Source organism: Bos indicus, chromosome 18 (genome assembly GCF_029378745.1).
Source record: "Bos indicus isolate NIAB-ARS_2022 breed Sahiwal x Tharparkar chromosome 18, NIAB-ARS_B.indTharparkar_mat_pri_1.0, whole genome shotgun sequence".
Taxonomy (NCBI): Eukaryota; Metazoa; Chordata; class Mammalia; order Artiodactyla; family Bovidae; genus Bos; species Bos indicus.
This window is the reverse complement of record NC_091777.1, coordinates 35787801-35810964: the sequence shown is the minus strand read 5'-3', so window position 1 is coordinate 35810964 and position 23164 is coordinate 35787801. Positions and strand designations below refer to the sequence as shown.

Genomic DNA, 23164 nt, shown 5'->3' with positions numbered 1-23164 from the left:
TATTACACTAAACACTATATAGTTTACACTAAACACTTCCTGGCCTATTGCACTCACTACATATTAGCTTAGAATATTATCTTCATATTCCTATATGCTTTTGAAGAGATATCTAAGTCAGTCATATATAGCTTTAAAAAAAAAAAATCCATGTAGTGACTTCCTATGTGCCAGGTCCTATTTAGTTTATTTATTTTCATAAAGATGTTATTTGTTTCTTTTTAATGGAGGATAATTGCTTAACAATGTGTTGGTTTCCGCTGTACAACAGCATGATTGAGCCATAGGTATACATGTGTCCCCTCCCTCTTGGGTATCCCTCTCACCCCCTACCCCATCTTACCCGCTAGGTTGTCACAGAGCATCGGGTTGAGCTCCCTGTGTCACATAGCACCTCCCCACTAGCTCTCTGTTTTACACGTGGCAGTGTGTGTTTCACTGCTACTATCTCATCCCGCCCTCTTCTTCCTCCCTGCTATGTCTACAAGTCTGTTCTCTATGTCTGTGTCTCTGTTGCTGCCCTGTGAATGGGTTCATCAGTACCATTTTTCTAGATTCCATATATATGCGTTAATACACGATATTTGGCATTCTCTTTTTGACTTACTTCACTCTGTATAACAGGCTCTAGGTTCATCCACCTGACTAGAACTGACTCAAATTTGCAATTTTTCTGGCTGAGTAATATTCCATTAAGCTTATCCATTCACCTGTCTATTGACATTAGGTTATTTCCATGTCCTGGCTGTTGTAAATAGTGCTGCCATAAACATTAGGGGACATGTGTCTTTTAGAATTGTGGTTTTCCCAGGGTATATGCCTAGTAGTGGAGTTGATAAATCATATGGTAGTTTTATTTCTAGTTTTTTTTTTTTAAGAATCTCCACACTGTTCTCCATAGTGTCTGTATCAATTTACATCTCCACCAACAGTGCAAGAGGGTTCCTTTTCTCCACATTGTCTCCAGCATTTATTGTTTGTAGGTTTTTTGATGATGGCTAGGCCCTATTTTAAATGCTTCATGAATGCTGACTCATTTAATCCTGAAGTACCCTGTGAGGTAGATACAGTTAACCCCCTCTTACAAAATGATTGAGAAACTTACCTGACATCACCCAGCTGGTAGGAGGTGGAGCCAGGATTTGAGCCCAGGCAAGGCTAGCCGCAGATTCACGCCTCTGACCTCTGTGCTGCCTTCCCTATAACCTGTGGCTTCATTGGAGCGTGTATGGTCAGTTCTGTCAAGGCGCTTTCCCTGCTTCGTTCCTGACCAGGCTGCGGTGACTGGAATGCATGTGAGCTCGGCAGGGCTGGGTTTATGGAGATCTTTGGAGGCACATGAAAGGTATGTACAGGGATGTCAGGGGCAAGCAACAAGGCCATGTCAGGAGTAAGAAAGGGTAATCACTGAAATAAATGTGGAAAACCAGCTCTGTCTACCGGAGCAGGAAAACACCTAGTCAAGCCTGCCTAGCTTCATGCCATCTGGCTTCCTCAGAGGCCAGCTCTTGCCCTTTTATTTATTGGTGTTGATGAAGCTGCCCTTTGAGTCAGTGTCAATAAAACAGAGGTTATTAACATTTTTTCTAATCCATTCTGTTGTTTTAAGCTACCAGTGCAAATATACACCCAAATATAATTAGAACATGAAGAAATGAAATGTGAGAGAGGAGGAAGTGTGCTCTGGGCGTGAATTTAGAGAGGACATGGACATCGTTGCTTTTGGTGGCTCTGTCTCACTCCCTGGCCCTTAGAGCTGTTGTAATGAATGACCCACAGAACTTAAGCAGAATCTTACTTATGTAGCACTACAAAGTTTACACTTTCAAGGTCCCAGAATATCCATGACCTGTAAGTAACCCCCCAAAAACCTATAAATACAGAAAGTGACAAAAATAGCTAAAGAGAATTCAGGACATGAAAATAATAGAAGGTAGTATGTGACTGACCTGTTTTCTAACTAGAAAGGAAGCCTGTAAGGGCAAGAGAATTATCAGCAAAGATGAAACAGAGGTGGCTGGGAGACCACGGACATAATAGTAGAAATACCAGAGTTCAAGGAATGAGACAAAACTCTATAGCCCAAAAAGAGACACGAGGAGGCAGGAAGCTCAAATCTTGCGTATTTCCGTGGTTCACAAAGGCACAGTTGCCTTCGGGTAGGATCAAGCAGTACACGATGCTGTGCTGTGGGCTATACGGGCAAACCAAGCCCTGACAGAGATGAATACTTCACACCGTCCACTTTTATTTACAGTAGAAGCAAAAGAAAAGCTGGATCTGAAAATGAAATTAAAGCAATTCCATTTACTATAGCATCAAATAAAATAACAGAAGTAAATTTAATAAAAAAGTGTGTAACTTATACTGTGAAAACTATAAAATATTGTTTAAATAAATTAGACACACCATGTTCATGAATCAGAAGTCTTAAGATTGTTATGATGAAAACAGTTCTCAAATTGATCTGCAGATTCAAAGCAATCTCTTTCAAAATCCCAGATTGATAAACTGGTCATAAAATTTATAGGAATGTGCAAGGGTTCCAGAATAGCCAAAATAATATTTCAAAAGAAAAAGTCAGAAGATTCACATTTAGTGATTTTAGAACTTACTGAAGTAATCAAGATAAGGTACTGGAGTAAGGACAGACTATAGACCAGTGGAATAAAATTCAGTTCAGTTCAGTCACTCAGTGGTGTCTGACTCTTTGCAACCCCATGGACTTGCCTGCTGCTGCTGCTGCTGCTGCTGCTGCTGCTGCTAAGTCGCTTCAGTCGTGTCCGACTCTGTGCGACCCCATAGACGGCAGCCCACCAGGCTCCGTCATCCCTGGGATTCTCCAGGCAAGAACACTGGAGTGGGTTGCCATTTCCTTCTCCAATGCATGAAAGTGAAAAGTAAAAGTGAAGTCGCTCAGTCATGTCCGACCCTCAGCGACCCCATGGACTGCAGCCTACCAGGCTCCTCTGTCCATGGGATTTTCCAGGCAAGAGTACTGGAGTGGGGTGTCATTGCCTTCTCTGATGAACTTGCCTATCCATCACCAACTCCCAGAGCTTGCTCAAACTCATGTCCATTGAGTCAGCGATGCCATCCAATCATCTCATCCTCTGTTGTCCCCTTCTCCTCCTGCCTTCAATCTTTCCCAGCATTAGAGTCTTTCCAATGAGTCAGTTCTTCATATCGGGGGGCAAAGAATGGAGTTTTAGCTTCAACATCAGTTCTTCCAATAAATATTCAGTACTGATTTCCTTCAGGATTGATTGATTTGATCTCCTTGCAGTCCAAGGGACTCTCAAGAGTCTTCTCCAACACCACAGTTCAAAAGCATCAATTCTTCAGCCCTCAGCTTTCTTTGTAGTCCAACTCTCACATCCATACATGACTATGGGAAAAACCATAGCTTTGACTAGACAGACCTTTGTTGGTAAGGTAATGTCTCTGCTTTTTAATATGCTGTCTAGGTTGGTCATAGCTTTTCTTCCAAGGAGTAAACATCTTTTAATTTCATGGCTGCAGTCACCATCTGCAGTGATTTTTGGAACCCCAAATAGCAAAGTCTGTCACTGTTTCCATTGTTTCTCCATCTATTTGCCATGAAGTGATAGGACTGGTTGTGTTGATCTTAGTTTTCTGAATGTTGAGTTTTAAGCCAACATTTTCACTCTCGTCTTTCACTTTCATCAAGAGGCTCTTTAGTTCTTCGCTTTCTGCCATAAGGGTAGTGACATCTGCATATCTGATATAATCTGCATATCAGAATAAAATTGAGAGTCCACAAATAAACCCGTATATTTATGATCAACTTATTTTCAGTAAAGGTACCAAGGTCATTCTGGCGGAAAAAAATACTTTCTTCAACAATTGGGGCTGGAACAAGTAGATAACCACATGTCAAAGAATAGTTAGGCCTCTGTACCTCCCAATTCCTTCCTTCCCCTAATTTACTTTGTCTCCATGGATTTGCCGATTCTGAACATTGTATATAAATGGAGTCATATAATAATGGTCTTCTGTGACTAGCTTCTTTGACTCAGCATAATGTTTTCAAGGTTCATCTGTGTTGTAGCTTGTATCAGTACTTCATTAATTGTTGTGGCTGAATAGTACTACTTTATCAAATTTTGTTTACCCATTCAGCAGTTGATGGACATTTGGGTTGTTTCTACTTTTTGGCTGTTATGATTAATTCTCCTGTGAACATTCATGTACAAACTTACCATGTCAATAAGATCTAAAAGCCACTCAATAAACAGCTGTTCCCCACTGTTTAATTTTCCCAGAAAGAAAAATTACACTCATCATCTGTTAACCTGAAGTGATTGTTTTCATTTTGAGTAACTATCTCCACAACTTTTCCCTGGTTTATAGCTAGTAATTTCACAGATCGTGCTTCATATTAGGTTTTCTAGGTATGTGTTTTGAAACTCATCTTATTTGGAGATAACCCTTGAAAGTGACCCTACACAAAACTAGACCTGTCTTGAGATTTCTGAATCTTGCAGGGCCTTGTAAGTCATACTGAAGCATCTGGACTTCATACTGAGTCCATTGGGAAGTCACTGAAATGTTCAAACAGGAAGGGAGTGATGTGATTCCATTTGCATTTTAGAAAAATGCCTTTGCAAAATGAGGAGTGGATGAAGGAAGGAAAGGATGGAAGCAGGAGAGATCAAGTAGAAGGTTGTTGCATCATCCAGGTGAGTGGTGTTGGGGACTAGACTAGGGCAGTGGTCAAAGGGCTGTCAGGAAGAGGTGGGGGTGGATTTAAGAGATAATGAAGAGGGAGGATCATCAAGGCTTGATGATGAGTTACCTGTACAGGTGAGGGAATAAAGAGGTTGCAGATGGGTTGAAGAACCGAATTGATGATGGTGACATGCCATGAAATAGAAAATAGAGGAAGAAAATGTTTGAGGGAAGGTTTATGATAATTAAATGCAGACTATACACCAGACACTTTGTTAGGCACTTTTAACCAGATCTCATTTCATCTTCAAAAGACCCCTTGAGCTAAACAGCATTAGACCTGCTTTTCTAAGAAAAACGTTCATTCGGCTCAGAACTGGGGAGGCCAGGATTTGGACCCATAGATGCATTCTCTGTGTGTTCTCACTGTCTTTACTGCTTCTGTTCAGGTTTAGTCACGTGGGTTTTGTGGAGCTTAGAATACATGGGTATGTGCAGCTCTGGAGAGAAAGCTGGGGTTGTGCTTCAGATTTGAAAGTCACTGGTATGCTAATTAAAGCCTGGGACATGAGTAGTAAAAAAAGATGTATTTGGCAAAACTAATACAATATTGTAAAGTTTAAAAATAAAATAAAATTAAAACAAACAAACAAACATGTAGAGCAAGAAGAGAAGAGGGCGCCTCTGACCGGATCTCAAGAACCTTACTGAAGGGGCAAGGGAGCCTGAAAGCTGCACCCAGAAATGAGCAGGAAGTGGGAGGGCATCATGGATGGGGAAGGAAGAGCTGTATGTATCCCTAGTGCTCACAGTTGGGGAGTGAAGTAGTTGATTACTATGGATTTACAAAAGGAATGCCATGACTCTGATCTGGGAGGAGGAGCAAGTGAAGCAATGTTATGTGGATAAAAGTAGAACAGCACTTGGATAGTCAGCATTTGGATACAACTTTTCAAAAATTGTGATTTGCAGCATCAAAGATCAAAAAGTAGTCAGATTTATTTTTTAAAATAAGATACTAGGTAGACTAAGGGACTGTTAGGTGTTTATAAAATTACTATTTAAAATGATACAGGAGTTTGGGAGTTCCCTGGTGGTCCAGTGGTTAAGACTTGGTGCTTGTATTGCCGCAGGCCCCAGTTCAATCCCTGGTTGAGAAACGGAGATCCCGCAAGCCATGCAACACAGCCTAAATAAATAAGCAAAATTTAAAAATAATACTAAAAAGTAAATTAAATGGTGCAGGACCTGTGGGAAACAGTATGCCAGTTCCAAAACAGATTTACCATATTATCCAGCAATTCCACCTCTGAGTATATACCCAAAAGAATCGAAAGCTGAGTCTGGAAGAGATACCTGCATACCCATGTTCACAGCAGCGTTATTCACAGTAGCTACCCAGGTGTCCATGGACAGGTGAATAGATAAGCAAAATATGGTATATGCATACAATGGAGTATTTTCAACCTCCAAAAAAGGAAGAAATTCTGACATAAGCTCACCATGGATGAACCTTGAGAACATGCTCAGTGAAGTAAGCCAGTCACAAAAGGACCAATGCTTTGTGATTCCACTTTATGAAGTACCTACTCAAAATAGTCAGATTCATAGAAACATGGTGGTTGCCAGGGGCTGCAGGGAAAGGTTGAAATGAGAAGTCACTGTTAATTAACTGTTGAAATAAGAAGTCACTGTTGAAATGAGAAATCACTCTCTGTTAAGACAGAGTTTCGATTTTGCAAGGTGAAAGAGTTTTGGAAGTGGGTGATGGTGATGGTTATACAACAGTATGAAGGTACTTAATTCCACTGAACTGTACACTTAAAAATGGCTAACATAGTAAATTTTATGAGTATTTTATCACAATAAAATAAGAACCAAAAGAAAAAAGAAAGTGATGTGACATAGCCTCATCCCCACAGTCTGATTCAGTAGGTCTGGGGTCATCAGTGACCCCACACACAGCTAGAGTGGGACCACTGGTTTACTTGAGGGATTGCCTCAGAGGGAAACCTATTCCCTACACACATCAAAATCTCACTGTAATTTCCAAGCAGACTTTAGTTCAGTCGCTCAGTTGTGTCCAGCTCTTTGCGACCCCATGGACAGTAGCACACCAAGCTTCCCTGTCCATCATCAACTCCCAGAGCTTGCTCAAACTCATGTCCACTGAGACAGTGATGCCATCCAACCATCTCATCCTCTGTCATCCCCTTCTCCTCCTGCCTCCAAAATTTTCCCAGCATCAGGATCTGATCCAATGAGTCAGTTCTTCGCATCAGGTGGCCAAAGTATTCAGCTTCAGCATCAGTCCTTCCAGTGAATATTCAGACTGATTTCCTTCGGGATTGACTGGTTTGATCTCCTTGCAGCCCAAGGGACTTTCAGGAGTCTTCTCCAACACCACAGTTCAGAAATATCAATTCTTCGATGCTCAGCTTTCTTTATAGTCCAACTTTCACATCCATACATTAATACTGGAAAAACCATAGCCTTGACTAGATAGACCTTTGTTGTCAAGTAACATCTCTGCTTTTTAATATGCTGTCTAGGTTGGTCATAGCTTTTCTTCCAAGGAGCAAGCATCTTTTATTTTTTATTATTTTTTTTTGGAGCAAGCATCTTTTAATTTCATGGCTGCAGTCACCATCTGCAGTGATTTTGGAGTCCAAGAAAAGAAAGTCTGTCACTGTTTCCATTGTTTCCCCATCTATATCCCATGAAGTGATGGGACCGGATGCTATGATCTTCGTTTTTTGAATGTTGAGTTTTAAGCCAGCTTTTTCACTCTCATCTTTCACTTTCATCAAGAGGCTCTTTGGTTCTTCTTCACTTTCTGCCATAAGGGTGGTGTCATCTGTATATCTGAGGTTATTGATATTTCTCCTGCCAATCTTGATTTCAGCTTGTGCTTGGATTCCAGCCTGGGATTTTGCAAGATGTACTCTGCATATAAGTTAAATGAGCAAGGTGACCACATACAGGCTTGACATACTGCTTTCCCAATCTGGAACTAGTCCGATGTTCCATCTCCAGTTCTAAATGTTGCTTCTTGACCTGCATACAGATTTCTCAGGAGGCAGGTAAGGTGATCTGGTATTCCCATCTCTTGAAGAATTTTCCACAGTTTGTTGTGGTCCACACAGTCAAAGGCTTTGGCGTAGTCAATAAAGCAGAAGTAGATGTTTTTCTGGAACTCTCTTGCTTTTTTGATGATCCAGCAGATGTTGTCAGTTTGATCTCTGGTTCCTCTGCCTTTTCTAAATCCAGCTTGAACATCTGGAAGTTCACGATTCACGTATTGTTGAAGCCTGGTTTAAAGAATTTTGAGCATTACTTTGCTAGTGTGTGAGATGAGTGCAATTGTGCAGTAGTTTGAACATTCTTTGGCATTGCCTTTCTTTAGGATTGGAATTAAAACTGACCTTTTCCAGTCCTGTGGCCACTACCAACTTGTCCAAATTTGCTGGCATATTGAGTGCAGCACTTTACAGCATCATCTTTTAGGATTTGAAATAGCTCAACTGTAATTCCATCACCTCCACTAGCTTTGTAGTGATGCTTCCTAAGGCCCACTTAACTTTGCATTCCTGGATGTCTGGCTCTAGGTGAGTGATCATACCATTGTGATTATCTGGGTCATTAAGATCTCTTTTGTGTAGTTCTTCTGTGTATTCTTGCCACCTCCTCTTAATATCTTCTGCTTCTGTTAGGTCCATACCATTTCTGTCCTTTATTGAGCCCATCTTTGCATGAAATGTTCCCTTGGTATCTCTAATTGTCATGAAGAGCTCTCTAGTCTTTCCCATTCTATAATTTCCCTCTATTTCTTTACATAGATCACTGAGGAAGCCTTTCTTCTCTCTCCTTGCTATTCTTTGGAACTCTGGATTCAGATGGGTATATCTTTCCTTTTCTCCTTTGCCTTTAGCTTCTCTTCTTTTCTCAGCTATTTGTAAGGCCTCTTCAGACAACCATTTTGCCTTTTTGCATTTCTTTTTCTTGGGAATGATCTTGATCACTGCCTCCTGTACAGTGTCACTAACCTCCGTCCATAGTTCTTTAGGCACTCTATCAGGTCTAATCCCTTGACTCTATTTGTCACTTCCACTGTATAATCATAAGGGATTTGATTTAGGTCATACCCGAATGGTCTAGTGGGTTTCTCTACTTTCTTCAATTTAAGTCTGAATTTGTCAATAAGAAGTTCATGATCTGAGCCACAGTCAGCTCCCAGTCTTGTTTTTGCTGACTGTGTAGAGCTTCTCCATCTTCTGCTGCAAAGAATATAATCAGTCTGATTTCAGTATTGACCATCTGTTGATGTCCATGGCCTTCTATTCATGATTACTTGGATTACTGTGATATTGAATGATTTGCCTTGGAAACTAACAGAGATCATTCTGTCATTTTTGAGATCGCACCCAAGTACTGCATTGCATCCACATAATGCAGTACTTTATTCTTTATTTCATTTTACAACCCTTATGATCACAAGGAAAATGCTACAAAAAGTAAGACACATTCATTGTTGAAAATATGGCAAAGTTCAGAAAACAAAAATCATTCACAGTTCTATCAAGTTATAATCATTATTAAATTAGGTCCTTCAGTTACATCCTCTCTGTGGAGTATGGTTATTGATGTAGATATCCTTGTATATTCTCATACATATATACTTTTTTTGTGCTTTTTTTGGTTTGTTTTAGAGAATATTGATGTCATGCTTCACATATTGTTTTCCCCTTTTCAAGGAATACATGGTGATGTCTTTCAGGTCACTGAGGGCCTTCTACTCATGATTTTCAGTGGCTCCATAGTGTTGTTGATCTAATCCACTACTGTTATTGAACATGTGTCTCATTTTCCAATTTTTCACTATCATAGTCAACATTGGCATGGACATTTTTATATAAAAATATCCTTGTAAATATCTTTGTTATCACTGCTGCTGCTGCCCGTTTGGTAGCTTTTTGTTGGTATTTTGGTTTCTAGTGAACATTTTCCTATGCTTGCTACCATAAACTGTTAAATCATAATGTGTATAGTACCTGGGCTTCCTGGGTAGCTCAAATGGTAAACAGTCTGCCTGCAATGAGGGAGACCTGGGTTGGAAAGATCCCCTGGAAAAGGGCATGGCAACACACTACAGTATTCTTGCATGGAAAATTCTATGGACAGAGGAACCTGGCAGGCTGTAGTCCATGGGGTCGCAAAGAGTCAGACATGACTGGGAGACTAACACTTCCACTTTCATAGCACCTAGGTAGTTCTCTTTTGTCTTTTAACTGTAATATAAAACACTCTTCTTTTCCTTTCTGTAATATAGTATCAGAGAACCATGAACTTGTACAGTTAAGGCCCCGAAGGTTAATGGTTTGAGCAGAGTCACACAGAAAATTAAGTATAGCAGGACAGGAATTTGAATACAGCTGTTCTCATATTTCATCTCTCCTCCTCCTAGTAGATAGATACTGTTAATATCCTGAGTCTCCACGGGAGAAGCTTCTGCAGCGTTCCCCTCTGGAGCAGTGTGTCTTTTGTCCTGTGTGGCAGAGAACTTGTTGCTTCCAAATCACCCCAGGAAATTGCCTCTGCTGAGCACGCCCTCCCCTAATCGCCAGTGTCCTGCTTGCTGTTCCAGGAGCCATGTGTGACCGAGACTGCGAGATAGTCGTGCTCATGCCGGAGACTCTGGTGAGGAGATGAGTTGGTGAACGGAGAAGGCGGCATGAAGATGCTTCCCGGCGTGGGTGTGTTTGGGACCGGCAGCTCCGCCCGTGTTCTGGTCCCACTGCTGCGGGCAGAGGGATTCACGGTGCAGGCCCTGTGGGGGAAGACCGAGGAGGAGGCCAAGCAGCTCGCTGAGGAGATGAACATTGCCTTCTACACCAGCCGGACTGACGACGTCTTGCTGCATCAAGACGTGGATCTGGTGTGCATCAACATGCCCCCTCCACTCACCCGGCAGATATCTGTGAAGGCTCTAGGTACGGGCAGATGGTGTCTCCCTCTCGGGGGTCCTTGAACATCCCTGCTCTCCTCTGGGCCTGGGTAGGCCCTCTTGGGCTTGGGCCTGGGACAACTCTCATCCCTGAAGCAGTGCTGAGGGAGGACACTTTGGGAGGCCTTGTGGCTGCGGGAGGAAATGCCCCAATGTCTGGGAAAGACACAGCCTTCCCCACCTCCCATAAGTAAATCCCCAAGCAAAAATTAAGCAGATGCCTTCAGAGCTGGCCTGTCACAGGGGCTAGAGATGATACATTCAGGCATTGTAAAGTTCGCCTCTGTGAAATCAGAATCTAAAGACCTGGGCCCGGGGGAATTGGCTGTGATTGATGCGTTTGTTCTTCATTTCCGTGGCATACAGCACCACAGAAAGGAGAAGGGGGTGTGTATCAAGGCTGCCATTTCCCATATTTTGTCAGTCCTTGACTAGACTGAGCACACACCCTTCCTGTCATGCTTTGCAATTGTGTACGCCAGAGTCAGGAAGGTTGTCCCAATGCGATGTATCTCCCCCGAAGGACCCACAGGTTGGCCTGCTCGCATCCCTGCTCCCTCTGGAAGCAGTGGGCCTAGCCACCTCCTGCCCCAGCTGGGTGTGGTTTGGTGAACTGTTCTCCTGCAGTTCCTGTTGGGCTGCTCTTTCCTGTCGACAGTAGGAAAAATTCTCCTTTGTCTCACATGAATCAGAATCTAATTTAATAGGGAAACAAACCAGTCAATATTCATCCAGCAATTCTTTAAAAAAAAAAAACAAAACTCCTGTGTGCTAGACACTGACACGGTATCATTCTTGACATTCAGAACAGTGTTGAAATAGAGCTGTCTCTGCTTTCAGATTTCACAGTCCGATCAAAGAGACTAGAAGTAACAGTAACATTTACTGGCCAGGTAAATGAGAAAAGACTTAAGTAACAATTTGGGTAGCGTATAATTAATTGACAGAGTAATTGTTGTACATAAGGTGACAGGAGCCAGGTGCCCATCTCTGACCCTGAGGCTGACCGCCACTCCTCCTGGCCACCGCCATGGTGCAGGATCCAAGACTGCTTCTCTTTCCTATAGTCTGAAGAGAGTGTCTGTCACCTCAACAAGCGTCTGTCTGGTTGTTGATTTGGGGCATATAAGTTTTGACCAAAAATTATAGATGGTTTGTCTTTTCCAGAGGGCTCTCTCTGGGGGTGTTGTGACATTGGAGCTATTCACTGGCCCTAGATTTTTAGAGCAGATCATGCTCCCAGATTGAGTTTAGAAGTAGACTTAAGTCAGCACTTTAACAGAGGGCTGGTTCAAGGGAATCAAGCTACCATGGTCTCTTGACTTCTCACCGTTCCTTGTGGCACGAGTGCAGGTTGCTGAGGGTGTGTGTGGAGGCGGAGTTCTAGAGGCTCTCAGTCAGCTTCTTGAACTTTAGGGTTCCCACAGAGGCCATTTCCTAGCTGTGTAAGGAGAAAGAAGAGACCCAGAGTTCTTTGGGCACAAGCCTGCCGGGTGTTTTCCTCATACAGGAAAACACTGGACTTGGTCCGTTTAATACAAGCAGGAAGGACAGCTTCTGGGGTCTTGTATCCCAGCCCTCAGTGAAGTAAAACCATCAGCCCTGTCTCCATACCTCTGTTGTCAGCAGGGAGGAGGGTATGAATGCGGGTCCTTGGTCTGTTTTTGCAGGTACATGATCCCAGGGTGGTTGGGCTAAGAGAGCCATGTCGACTGGATGTGCCATCAGGCACTGCCCACTTAGGCCCCAAACGAGTCACTGAGCCTATTGCAACCATGAGGTTAACTCCCTGTGTGCTTGCTTTCTTTCTTTGTGAGAATTCTGACTTAACTTTCGCTCATACGGAAGAGGCCATGAGAACTGCTCTAGTTTTCCCAAATGACTGGATATGAATGCATAAACTGCTGTAGGCAGAACACCAAACTGACCTTGACATCAGACCCCACTTCTGGTCCTGTTTCTGTCCCTCTCAACCTCTGGAGGCCCCTGTGAAATGAAAGTATCGTTCAGTCTTTCCAGCATGATATGACTGCCTCCGTATGCTGACCAAGAAAGACACTGGCATCGCGTTACAGGGGGAAGCCTGGATTTCCTATTGTCCCAAGTGGAAGAACAGATTTGTTTAAGTTAAATTCACATCAAAAATAAATAGTAGGAGTCTCCTCTGGATGTTCACTAGGTAAATGTTCAGATGTTCATGAGTTGAATGTAGCTCAGAAATGAAACTTAGCATTCTAAGTCATCTCAAACGTGAAAAACTTTTCTGTGGGTTGGGGGACTGTGTTTAAGTTAATTCCTCAAAAGCAGGACCTGTTCTTTCTTCCTGTAATGTAAAGCTCTGGCAGTATCTGGTTCTTGTACATCGTTTAGGTGAAGAACAGAATAGACACATTGATAGTTACAAAAATGCAGTGTATTTAAAAGGGCTCAGAGTCAGCGTTCCAGAACACCCCCACTGCTGTTCCACCTGTGTGTTCCTGTGTATGAGTCCCTCTATATATGCATGAAAGGATATTTTTCTGTTTTTCCCACCTACATGTCTTTTTTCTTTTTTACTCTTTCTGTTACAGGTGCTATGTCTTTTATGTTTCATTAAGGATATAAGCTTTAGGGACTTCGCTGACAGTCCAGTGGTTAGGACTCCATGCTTCTGCTGCAGGGGGCTTGAGTTCGCTCCCTGGTCTGGGGAACTAAGGTCCCCGCATGGCCTGCTAATTAATTAATTTAAAGGATATAAGCTTTAGATCCTCAATCATTTTAGAACCAGGGGGGGAAAAGACATGTTTACTTAACAGGATAGCTGTTGAAGTACTCTAATTTTAGATAAGCTCTTCTAGATTTTGAACCCATGAGAAGTTAAATCGTAATTGTCTCGAGTCTCTATTGAGTGAAGGATTCTTCTTGCATTGCCCAGCATGGGGAAAGGTTAAGTCAGAGAGATGAGAAGCAGTTAAGTGAGGCATGCAGCACCTGTCCCCATTTGTAGCTATAAAGCAAATCTATGACAGACTTTTCTTCTTCTAAAACTTTTGATGCCAGAGTACCGCTTTTTCTTCTTTTGAAATTCACAGGCATAAAGTCAGAAATGTTGGACCTGCAGGGACAATGAAGAGAGTATCTAGTCCAGCCTTTCTCAGAGATGCTGGGCCAGCAGCAGCAGCATCACCTGGGAAATTGTTATGAATCCAAATTCTGGGCCCCTTCCCAGACCTTCTAAATCTCAGCGGGTGAGGCCTACCAATTTTTGAACAAGCATTCTGGGTGATTCTGATCCACACTAAGGATTGCGAGCCACTGGTATCATCCAACATCTTCATTTCCAGTTACAGAAGCCCAGGCCCAGAAACGTGTAAGGTCACAGCATCTCACTAAGACTTAGTGCTGTAGGCAAAATCGCATTTTCCTCAGCTTCTGAGATCACTGTGTTCTTATGTCATTTCTGAGGCCATAAGAGTGTTTCTTCCCTCATTCTTATTAGTTTTTTTCCTAACAAGTTTATAAGTTTTTTTCTAAAACTAATCCTTGGACTTACCCTCTAAAGATGTACTTTTCACTCCACATTTCTTTTCTATAGCTTCTTGCACGCATGCTTGCTAAGTGGCTTCAGTCATATCCAACTCTTTGCCCCCCAGTGGACGGTAGCCCACCAGCCTCCTCTGTCCATGGAATTCTCCAAGCAAGCATACTGGAGTGGGTTGCCATGCCCTCCTCCAAGGGGTCTTCTCCGACCCAGGGATCGAACCTGTGTCTCTTATGTCTCCTGCATTGGCAAGCGGGTTCTTTACTACTAGTGCCACCTGGGAAGCCCCTGTGGCATCTTACTTTCCACCTTTATTTGACTTTTCACTTTCTTCCACCTCAGATTTCACCCTTATGGCTTTCCTATGAATTCCTTAGAGGAGAAGGAGGGACTGTATATGTTTCCTTTCTCAATTTAGAAATGGTTCCAAACAATTTTAATGTACAAAGTGCCCCAGCATTTTTGCTACAGTTGAATGTTTTCCTAAGTCCATTGCTAGAAGGTAATTTTCTGTGCCTACTTCTTAGCACTTGTGGCTTCATTAGAAAAACACTGAGTGTGCCAGTCCTTTCCCCATGGGCTGTTGAGATAACAAGGACCATTCCTCAAGCAGCCTGACCCAGATAATTTACTCCCAAGAACACCAGGCCCTTGGGGTACCTTTTCTGGCCCCCAGTCCAGATCATGTCCCTGCTGTGGACTCTTATGTTAACATTTATATCATCTTCATTGCCTTGATCACAAGGCAGTTCTGCATGTATTCACATGATAATTTGATTCATGGCACTCTCTGCCACTGAAGTGTAGGTTGTCTGAAGGTAGCCATCATGCCTGATGTATTCCAGAGCTTGGCACCAGGCCCAGCACTCCGGTTGAATGATAGTGTCACAACTTCTGGCTGTACAAGCCCAGCCTGCTGGTGTGACCCAGGGAGCTGACAGGGGCCTGTGACCCAAGAGAGAGTGGGCTGTGGACAGCAGTGATTCTGTCTGGTGGCTTTCAAACTTTTTTTTTAAGTTCAGTTCAGTTCAGTCACTCAGTCGTGTCCGACTCTTTGCGACCCCATGAACCGCAGCATGCCAGGCCTCCCTGTCCATCACCAACTCCCAGAGTCCACCCAAACCCATGTCCATTGAGTTGGTAATGCCATCCAACCATCTCATCCTCTGTTGTCCCCTTCTCCTCCTGCCCTCAACCTTTCCCAGCATCAAGGTCTTTTCCAATCAGTCAGCTCTTCGCATCAGGTGGCCAAAGTATTGGAGTTTCAGCTTCAACATCAGTCCTTCCAGTGAACACCCAGGACTTATCTCCTTTAGGATGGACTGGTTGGATCTCCTTGCAGTCCAAGGGACTCTCAAGAGTCTACTCCAACACCACAGTTCAAAAGTATCAATTCTTCTGTGCTCAGCTTTCTTTATAGTACAACTCTCACATATTTTTCTAAGTAGCAGAACCTTTTTTGTTTTGTTTGTTTTTAAAGGCAGAATCCATGGATTTTGTAAAACATGAAAGTGGTGCTTTTTCTGGGGCTGCTCCTCCCCCCTGCTGTTTGAAATCACATGTCTAGTCCCACACCTCTAGAGAGAGGGGCAGTGGTGGTGTCCCAGAGCTGTCATGCATTACTGAGAAACAAAAAGTGGTCTGGGACAGCTTCTCGGGGGTCCTTCACTCCAGGGTTGTCTGGGGAGTGTGAGCCGGGAGAGGCTTGTTCAACCTCCAGATTTCATCTGAGCTAATGGCACTCAGCATCCATGCTTCCCCATTCCGTGGAGACAGAAAGTGACTTTCAGCTTCTCTAACCTCTCTTTCAACTTTCTAACAGGAAAGCTCGATAAACTTGGGTAAATATGTCTCTGGAGGCACCCTCAATACCTTCCTCAAGCTACACACCCTGTGGCCGGCAGAGGCCTGTTTCACTCCAGATGGCCTTTAGCCCCCACACTGGTTGTACTGCTGGGTCCCAAGTTCAGAAACCCCTGTCGTTCAGCCTCAGGAAGGCCTCTTCTCCTTCCCTGATTGCTCGTGGCATGAAACCAGAGATGCCTTTAGATTCTGGTTTTATCACCACCAGACTCTCAGCAGCCGTGTGAGTCCTTTTCCTCCCAGCCCGCCCCCTTTCCTCCCCAGCGTCCACCCCCCACCTCCCGCTGTGCACAGTCAAAGCAAGAAGCCTCTGGGTTGGCCAGAGAGGAAGCTCTCACATGGGGGATCTGAGAACCTAATTTCTCATGACTTCCCTCGTCAGCCGCGTGTTCAGCAGCCAGGTGACCAGGTTCTCCCCCAGTATTGTGATTCTCCTGTCCCTAATCCTAAAACCCCTCAAGTATGGGGAAGGATTGGAGGCCCTCCAGGAGCAGACAGTGATAGCAGTCAGGGGCGACTCTCTCCGCAGGGCCCCTCTCCAGCTCCAGACCCCAGTACAAGGGCCTGTCCCCTTGCCCAGGCCCCCTGCTCTGTGCACACGGCTCCCTGCCTTGGGCGTGTGGCACTTGGCTAGCCGTTCTCCTGGTGGTCCTGCCAGTACCTGTTGTAAAGCTTTTGTTATTATTTGGAGAAGAACGAGAGATTTCAAGAGCTTTGTAAAGTGAGGAGATTGAATTACGTCACAGGCGCCTGATCTACATGTGCTCCTCCTTGCCACAGCACTGGGAGTTCACACCCGAGAATTCTGTCTGGGTAGATGGCGAAGGCCATGTGGGGTTCTCAAGGGTCAGGGTGGCGGAGAGAGGGCAGGAAGTGAGGGGAGCTTGGAAGGACTGGCCAAAGGCACGAGATTATCCACTGTGGGCTTTGTCAGGATGTGAGCTTCTGAAGGGCTGGGCTGGACTTAGCTCTCTGAGAGGCCTGGTACACAGTACATTGAATAAGAAACTTGTCTGTGTTCATGTTGATGTTTAAATACCTTTTTAAAAATTAAAATTCCAAAATATTGAACATCAGTATTATTGGCCTAGAAAATGTAGCTTCTGTGTGAGTCATAAAATCTAGGTCACAGTGGGCCCTTTTTTCCTGTATTTATGACATCTGCTGAGTCTCCCATGGTGATGGTTATAAACTGTACCAATGACAGAGCTGGGCTGGCCATTTACATATACCGCCTCATTTGACTTACTCTTCTCTCCTACCCTGCATGGTAAATGTGACTCTCCTTCTACAGCGTGGTAAACCAGAACCCAGAGAGGTTCAGAAATGTCCCAGGTCATGCAGCAATCAAGTGAGAGAACCAGACTTTGAACCCCAGTGTCTGGGTCCAAAGCGTGGACTGCCCTTTCTGGACAGTCAGCTGTCCTGGGTCCCTATTGTTTCTTCTGCAAGGTGACCAGCTGAGTTCCCCCCGAGCCTGTGTGAATGGAATCCAGATTCATCAGAAGCTACACCCTGTAGTGGGCCACCAGAAATTATCTGTGTCCCAGCCATTCCCTCTCTGAAAACACTGAGAAAACTTTTCAGGGGACCAAGGGAATGACCCCAGAGTTACTGGAGATACACATACCTGGAGAAAGCATAATCTTGATCTGGCTGCCCCAAGATACAAGTGTCCAGGCTTGGAGACTGCTCTGCCAACCGGTAAGTGCCTATGCAGTGGGAGAGTGGAGCCTGGATGGCACTGGAGGAGAAGCCTGAATGTGAACATTGTTCCAGGAGAGTAAGCAGCAAGAGAGATTCCAGCCCAAGACTGTGTCCTGAGCACAGTGGCTAGGCCTGGCCCTGCCTGTCCATCGTCTCTGTTTAGCAATCAGCGCCTCTCCCCAGCCACCAGGTCTTCGTGTAAGAAGCAGCCCTCTTCTCATATTCAGTGGCTCAAGCAGAATGAACAGGAGAGGGACCACGGGAAGCAAAGGGATCAAAAAGAAAACTTTAGAGGGGCGTACAAAGCATGTATGTATGACCTTGTGGGTAGGCAACTGTAAGAACTCTGGCTCATTCTGAATGAGGTGAGAAGCCAGCAGAGGGTTTGATGCAGCACAGAGATATGATCTGATCCATCTCAAATTTCAACAGTTTCCCTGGCTTCTGTGTTAAGAAAAAACTGAGGGAAACCAGTTACGTTGCCATGGCAATAATCCAGGTGAAAAAGAGTGGTGACTTGGATGAGGCAGGTGGCAGTGCTGGTAGTGAGAACTGGTGAGATCCTGGAAGTAGTTTGAAAGCCAAGCCAACAGGATTTATTGATGATTGAAAGTGGGATGTGAGAGTGATTTCAGTGATTTTGTCTTGAAAAACTAGAGTGGCATCGCCATTGTCTGAGATGGAGAAACTCAAGGACAAGATTCCATCCCCACTCCTACTCTTGACCTTCAGTGTCTTTGTGAGAGATGCTACCAGCTCTCTGTCCCATTTCCTCCATTGCTTATAGACCCCGTGTAATCCCTCCAGCTGGTTTCCTGGTATGCACTCAGGGCTTTAGGAATCCCAGCTCCTGGGCCTTTCCTGCCTCAGTGCCTTTGCACATGCAGTTCCCTGCCTGGATGTCCTTTCCCGCTTAGGGGAACATCTCCCTGGAACATCTGCATCCTTAAGGATAACCCCTTCCCTTATCCTGCCATTTGTACCAGACCCTTGAGCTTGTTCCCTCAAGAAGCCCATGACTTCTTGGAGGAATTGAGGAGGTAGGGTTTGAGTCACACCCCAAGGACAGTGTCTGTGGAATGAGTAATGGAATAACTGGATATCTTCACCCTTCCCAGCTTGCTGTACCCCAAAACTATGTGTGTGTCTAGTCCATACCACTTCTTGGGCTTTTAAAATTTTCTATTGAAGATACGAGCGTAAGACTTTCTTCTACTTGAACCACACCAAGTTGACAGGAATGCTCTAGGAATTGGTGTCTTGTGGCCGTTCGTACCCTATGAGCTTCTCATGTTGTGATGTGGAAGAGTGTTCATCCTTTCCTTTTCCTCATGTGGGAGCTGCTCAAGTCCTCTTGCTCTCTCCAGGGCTTTGTCTAGCTTTGTTTTGCTCGCTGGGTGCCTTCCAGCTGCGGTGCACTCAGAACAGGCTTGAGACAGAAAGGATGTTTTCTCTCCCTTTCCCCTCCTACTATAGCCAAGCATCTTCTGGCCTTTTGACTACACTAATATGTTGGACCAGTGTTTTTTGAGAACAGTCTGCAGGGAATCTTAGAGTCCTTTCTGCAATTACAACTGAGAGTGCCAAGCCCATCCCCTAGAATATAAATTTTATTTTCTTACCCCAACCTGATGATCTAATAAATGCATGAACCATAAGATAAGCATATCCACCTCTCCAGCCCACTTGTATTAGGCAGTTTTCCAGAGAAACAGAACCAACAGGATGTACATTGAGAGAGAGAGTAGAGATTTATTTTAAAGAATTGGCTCATCTGGTTGTAGGAGCTGGTAGATCCAAGATCCACAGAGCAAATGTGAATTCTAGCAAGAGTTGATGCTGCAGACTTGACTCTGAAGGCAATATGGAAGCAGAATTTCTTCCTCTATGGGGAACTTTAGTCTTTTTTTTTTTAATCCCCCCAAGGCCTTCATCTGATGAGTTGAGGCCCACCCACATTATGGAGGGCAATCTGCTCTATTCAAAGTCTACTGCTTTAAATGTTAATTAGATCTAAAGGGATCTTCTCAGCAATGTTTAGGCTAGTATTTGATGGGCACCATAACCTAACCAGGTTGACACATAATATTAACCATGGTACCACCTCTCTGTACCTCCCACTCCTGGTTTGCACCTTCTGCCTCTACTCATTTCCCTTTAAGAACTTCTCTTTCTCTAACCCATAACTCTTTTTCCAGGCACAGCCCCTGGGTACCATTTTCTTCCAGGCCAATCACCTTCCTCTTGTCCTAGGCCACCACCTAGCCTCAGAGCCGACTTTCCTGAGTCATCTGCCTTCCAGAAATGGGTTTTCTTTTCCCAGTGTGAACCCCCTGGATCTTTGAGATTTCCTGTTGTTTTCTTCTCAGGTATTGGGAAGAATGTGGTTTGTGAGAAGGCGGCAACCTCAGTGGATGCTTTCCGGATGGTGACAGCCTCACGCTACTACCCTCAGCTGATGAGCCTTGTGGGGAACGTGTTGCGCTTCCTGCCGGCCTTTGTGCGCATGAAGCAGCTGATAGCTGAGCACTACGTGGGCGCAGTGATGATCTGTGACGCCCGCGTCTACTCGGGCAGCCTGCTCAGCCCGAACTATGGCTGGATCTGTGATGAGCTCATGGGCGGCGGGGGCCTGCACACCATGGGCACCTACATTGTGGACCTGCTGACCCACCTGACCGGCCAGAGAGCCGAGAAGGTCCACGGGCTGCTCAAGACCTTTGTGAGGCAGAATGCGGCCATCCGTGGCATTCGGCACGTCACCAGTGATGACTTCTGTTTCTTCCAGATGCTCATGGGCGGGGGTGTGTGCAGCACAGTAACTCTCAACTTCAACATGCCAGGCGCCTTTGTGCACGAAGTCATGGTGGTGGGCTCTGCGGGACGCCTGGTTGCCCGGGGTGCGGACCTCTATGGGCAGAAAAACTCTGCCCCGCAGGAGGAGCTGCTGCTGAGGGACTCACTGGCTGTGGGTGCGGGGCTGCCCGAGCAGGGCGCCCAGGACGTCCCGCTGCTCTACCTGAAGGGCATGGTCTACATGGTGCAGGCCCTGCGCCAGTCCTTCCAGGGGCAGGGGGACCGCCGCACGTGGGACCACACCCCGGTCTCCATGGCTGCCTCGTTCGAGGACGGGCTCTACATGCAGAGTGTGGTGGATGCCATCAAACGGTCGAGCCGATCCGGGGAGTGGGAGGCGGTAGAGGTGCTGGCAGAGGAGCTGGACGCCAACCAGAACCTGTGCGAGGCGCTCCAGCGGAACAACCTGTGAGCCTGTGCGTGGGCTCCCTGCCGCAGCGCAGAGGACAGGGCAGGACCAGGAGCTGTGATGGGAGGGCTTCGCGGTAGCACAGACGGTATCTTTCATTTGACAGGTCCGCTTGGGCAGAGTTGAATTCTAGTGAATTCGAAGGTGGCCCCAGGGAACCCCCCACCCCAGTGCCCACTCTGCGGGCTGGTGAGGGAGTGGCATTCTGTTGCCAGGGCTGAGAGGCCAGTACACCGTGCAAGGCAGAAGTGCCCCGGGTCTGTGAGCAGGGCCTGCAGAAGCTTGACTGGGGGGGTTCGCAGCATGTTTGTGGTTTTAGCCGGATGAGAAGGCACAGTAAGGAGCCAGCCTGGGTGATGCCTCAGGCCTGAGAAGTGATGCGGGGCCTTGTTGCCATGCCCTTCCTGGGCTGGGGCACCTCAGGAACGGTGAGGGCGGCAGCTCATCCCTTGGGGATCCACACCTGCTCTCCCCCCACATGACCAGGCCCTTCCAGCCTCCAGGCACTACCCCTTCCCTGGCTGGGAGGGGGTTTCTGTAGCAGGTGAGCTTTCAGGGGCTGAAGTTAACCCTGGGAGAAGGCCCCTACTTTGGCAGAGAGGAGCCAAGGGGGAGAGCTCTGGGACATATGAGAAATGTAATAAATCAGAAGGTCTGACACTATGGTATGTGGTGGTTGTCTGTTTGGTAGGTTGGGTTTAATAATGAAAGGCTTGTTGTTGCTGTAGATGGTTTGTATTTTTCTCTTTCCTCATGGCTCCGTGGCAGCTCCAACCCCACTGGATCCGTCACTGTCTAGCGGGCCACCCAGCTTCCTACCACTGCCTGCCCTCGCCTCCTGGCTTATTCCCTGCGGCTGAATCCCTGCAAGAAGTCTTTCCTCAGTGCTCAAGTCTTTACACAGGACTCATGACTGCAGGGGGCCGATCTGGCCTGATACTTAAAAGACAGTGGGAGAGTCTGAGGTCTCCCTGGGCTGGAGGTCAGAAGGGGTTCTGTTCTTGAAACCAAGGGGTTGTCTCCAGGGGAGCCCTGGAAGAGGAGAGGTGGGGTGGGGGCCAGGGAGGCTGGATGGCATGAACTTAATGAAGGCACTGCCCTCTGGCTAGGCCAGCCAAGCACTGCCTGGCCTAGCCAGCCAGTGTCCAGCTCTGTATTTAGGATCCTGTTCTCGCCACAGGAAGAGCCTCCTCACCGTGTCACTCAGGCTGGAAAGAATACCTCTCCTCCTTTGTTTCCTCTGCCAGGATTAAACCTGGACCAAACTCTTTCCCCTTCTCTAATCTTCCCTCCCTCTGCCCTGCCCTGGACTCCTCACCAGAAAGAGAAAGGCTCAGAGAGGATGCTCCCTCTTCCTCCTGCCCTTAGAGGAGTCACCAGGCCTGTTTTCCCATATTGTCCTGGTTTCAGACCTTGTGAGATAAAATAACAGTTACTAGTGTTGGGGTGTACTTACTGTGTGCTGGGCCCCCCGGAGAGACACTTCACATGTATTATTTCATTTAATATCCAAACCAGTCAACGAAGTACTACTATTAATATTCCCATTATCCAGAGCAGAGAGGGATGGAGCTACATGAACTGGTCAGGGTCCTCTGACCACAGAGCCCGACTCTGAACTACTCCTTCCCCTATGGCTCTTCAGACTCTAGTGCCAGGCACTGTCCCTCCCTGCTTGGGACCCATCCAGGTTACCACCTCTCTACAACAGGCATCTCAGCCTGGCCTGAACTAGGACTGTAGAGAGAACCCCACCAGGCAGGATGCTGGGAGAAGAGAAGGAGAAGCTGCCCCCTTCCTCCCAGCTCAGCTCCAGGTCATCCTCTGTGTTAATAGGATGTTGCTATCCCCCTCTAAGTTTGAGAATTGACCAAGAAAGCACATTCATCCATTGCATCTGACTGAGATGCCCTTATTAAGAAAGGGCCATGCTGTTGACCCACAGTGGCACTTAAGTTTTATAGGACTCTGCAGCAAAACCTCTTGTTTACAGTGCTGTGTTCTGAGAAGTCCTGGTGCAGACTGAACATGGGCTTAGGGCAGAGTTACTTTTATGAGGTCCCAGGTCCTCTGTTGGTACTCCCCAAGAGCCTAGGTCCATGGCCATCCCTCA

The 23164-nt window shown here is 45.8% G+C and overlaps 1 protein-coding gene across 12 annotated transcripts in view; it reads left to right on the top strand.

Moving 5' to 3' along the window:
* Window positions 1–21714, top strand: part of GFOD2 (Gfo/Idh/MocA-like oxidoreductase domain containing 2) — a 40567-nt gene extending 18853 nt beyond the window's left edge. For 5 of the 12 annotated variants that reach the window (XM_070770800.1, XM_070770798.1, XM_070770796.1 and 2 more), the window contains 2 exons: window positions 10337–10682; window positions 20156–21714. In XM_070770800.1, the coding sequence (XP_070626901.1) occupies window positions 10424–10682; window positions 20156–21054 (1158 nt within the window). In that variant the 5' untranslated portion in view covers window positions 10337–10423 and the 3' untranslated portion in view covers window positions 21055–21714. Of the gene's footprint in view, window positions 1–882; window positions 1346–4615; window positions 4704–7597; window positions 7776–10336; window positions 10683–20155 lie in introns of those variants that run through there. The other 7 variants (XM_070770799.1, XM_070770797.1, XM_019979553.2 and 4 more) reach the window with 5 other exon arrangements.
* Window positions 21715–23164: the final 1450 nt, after the last annotated feature.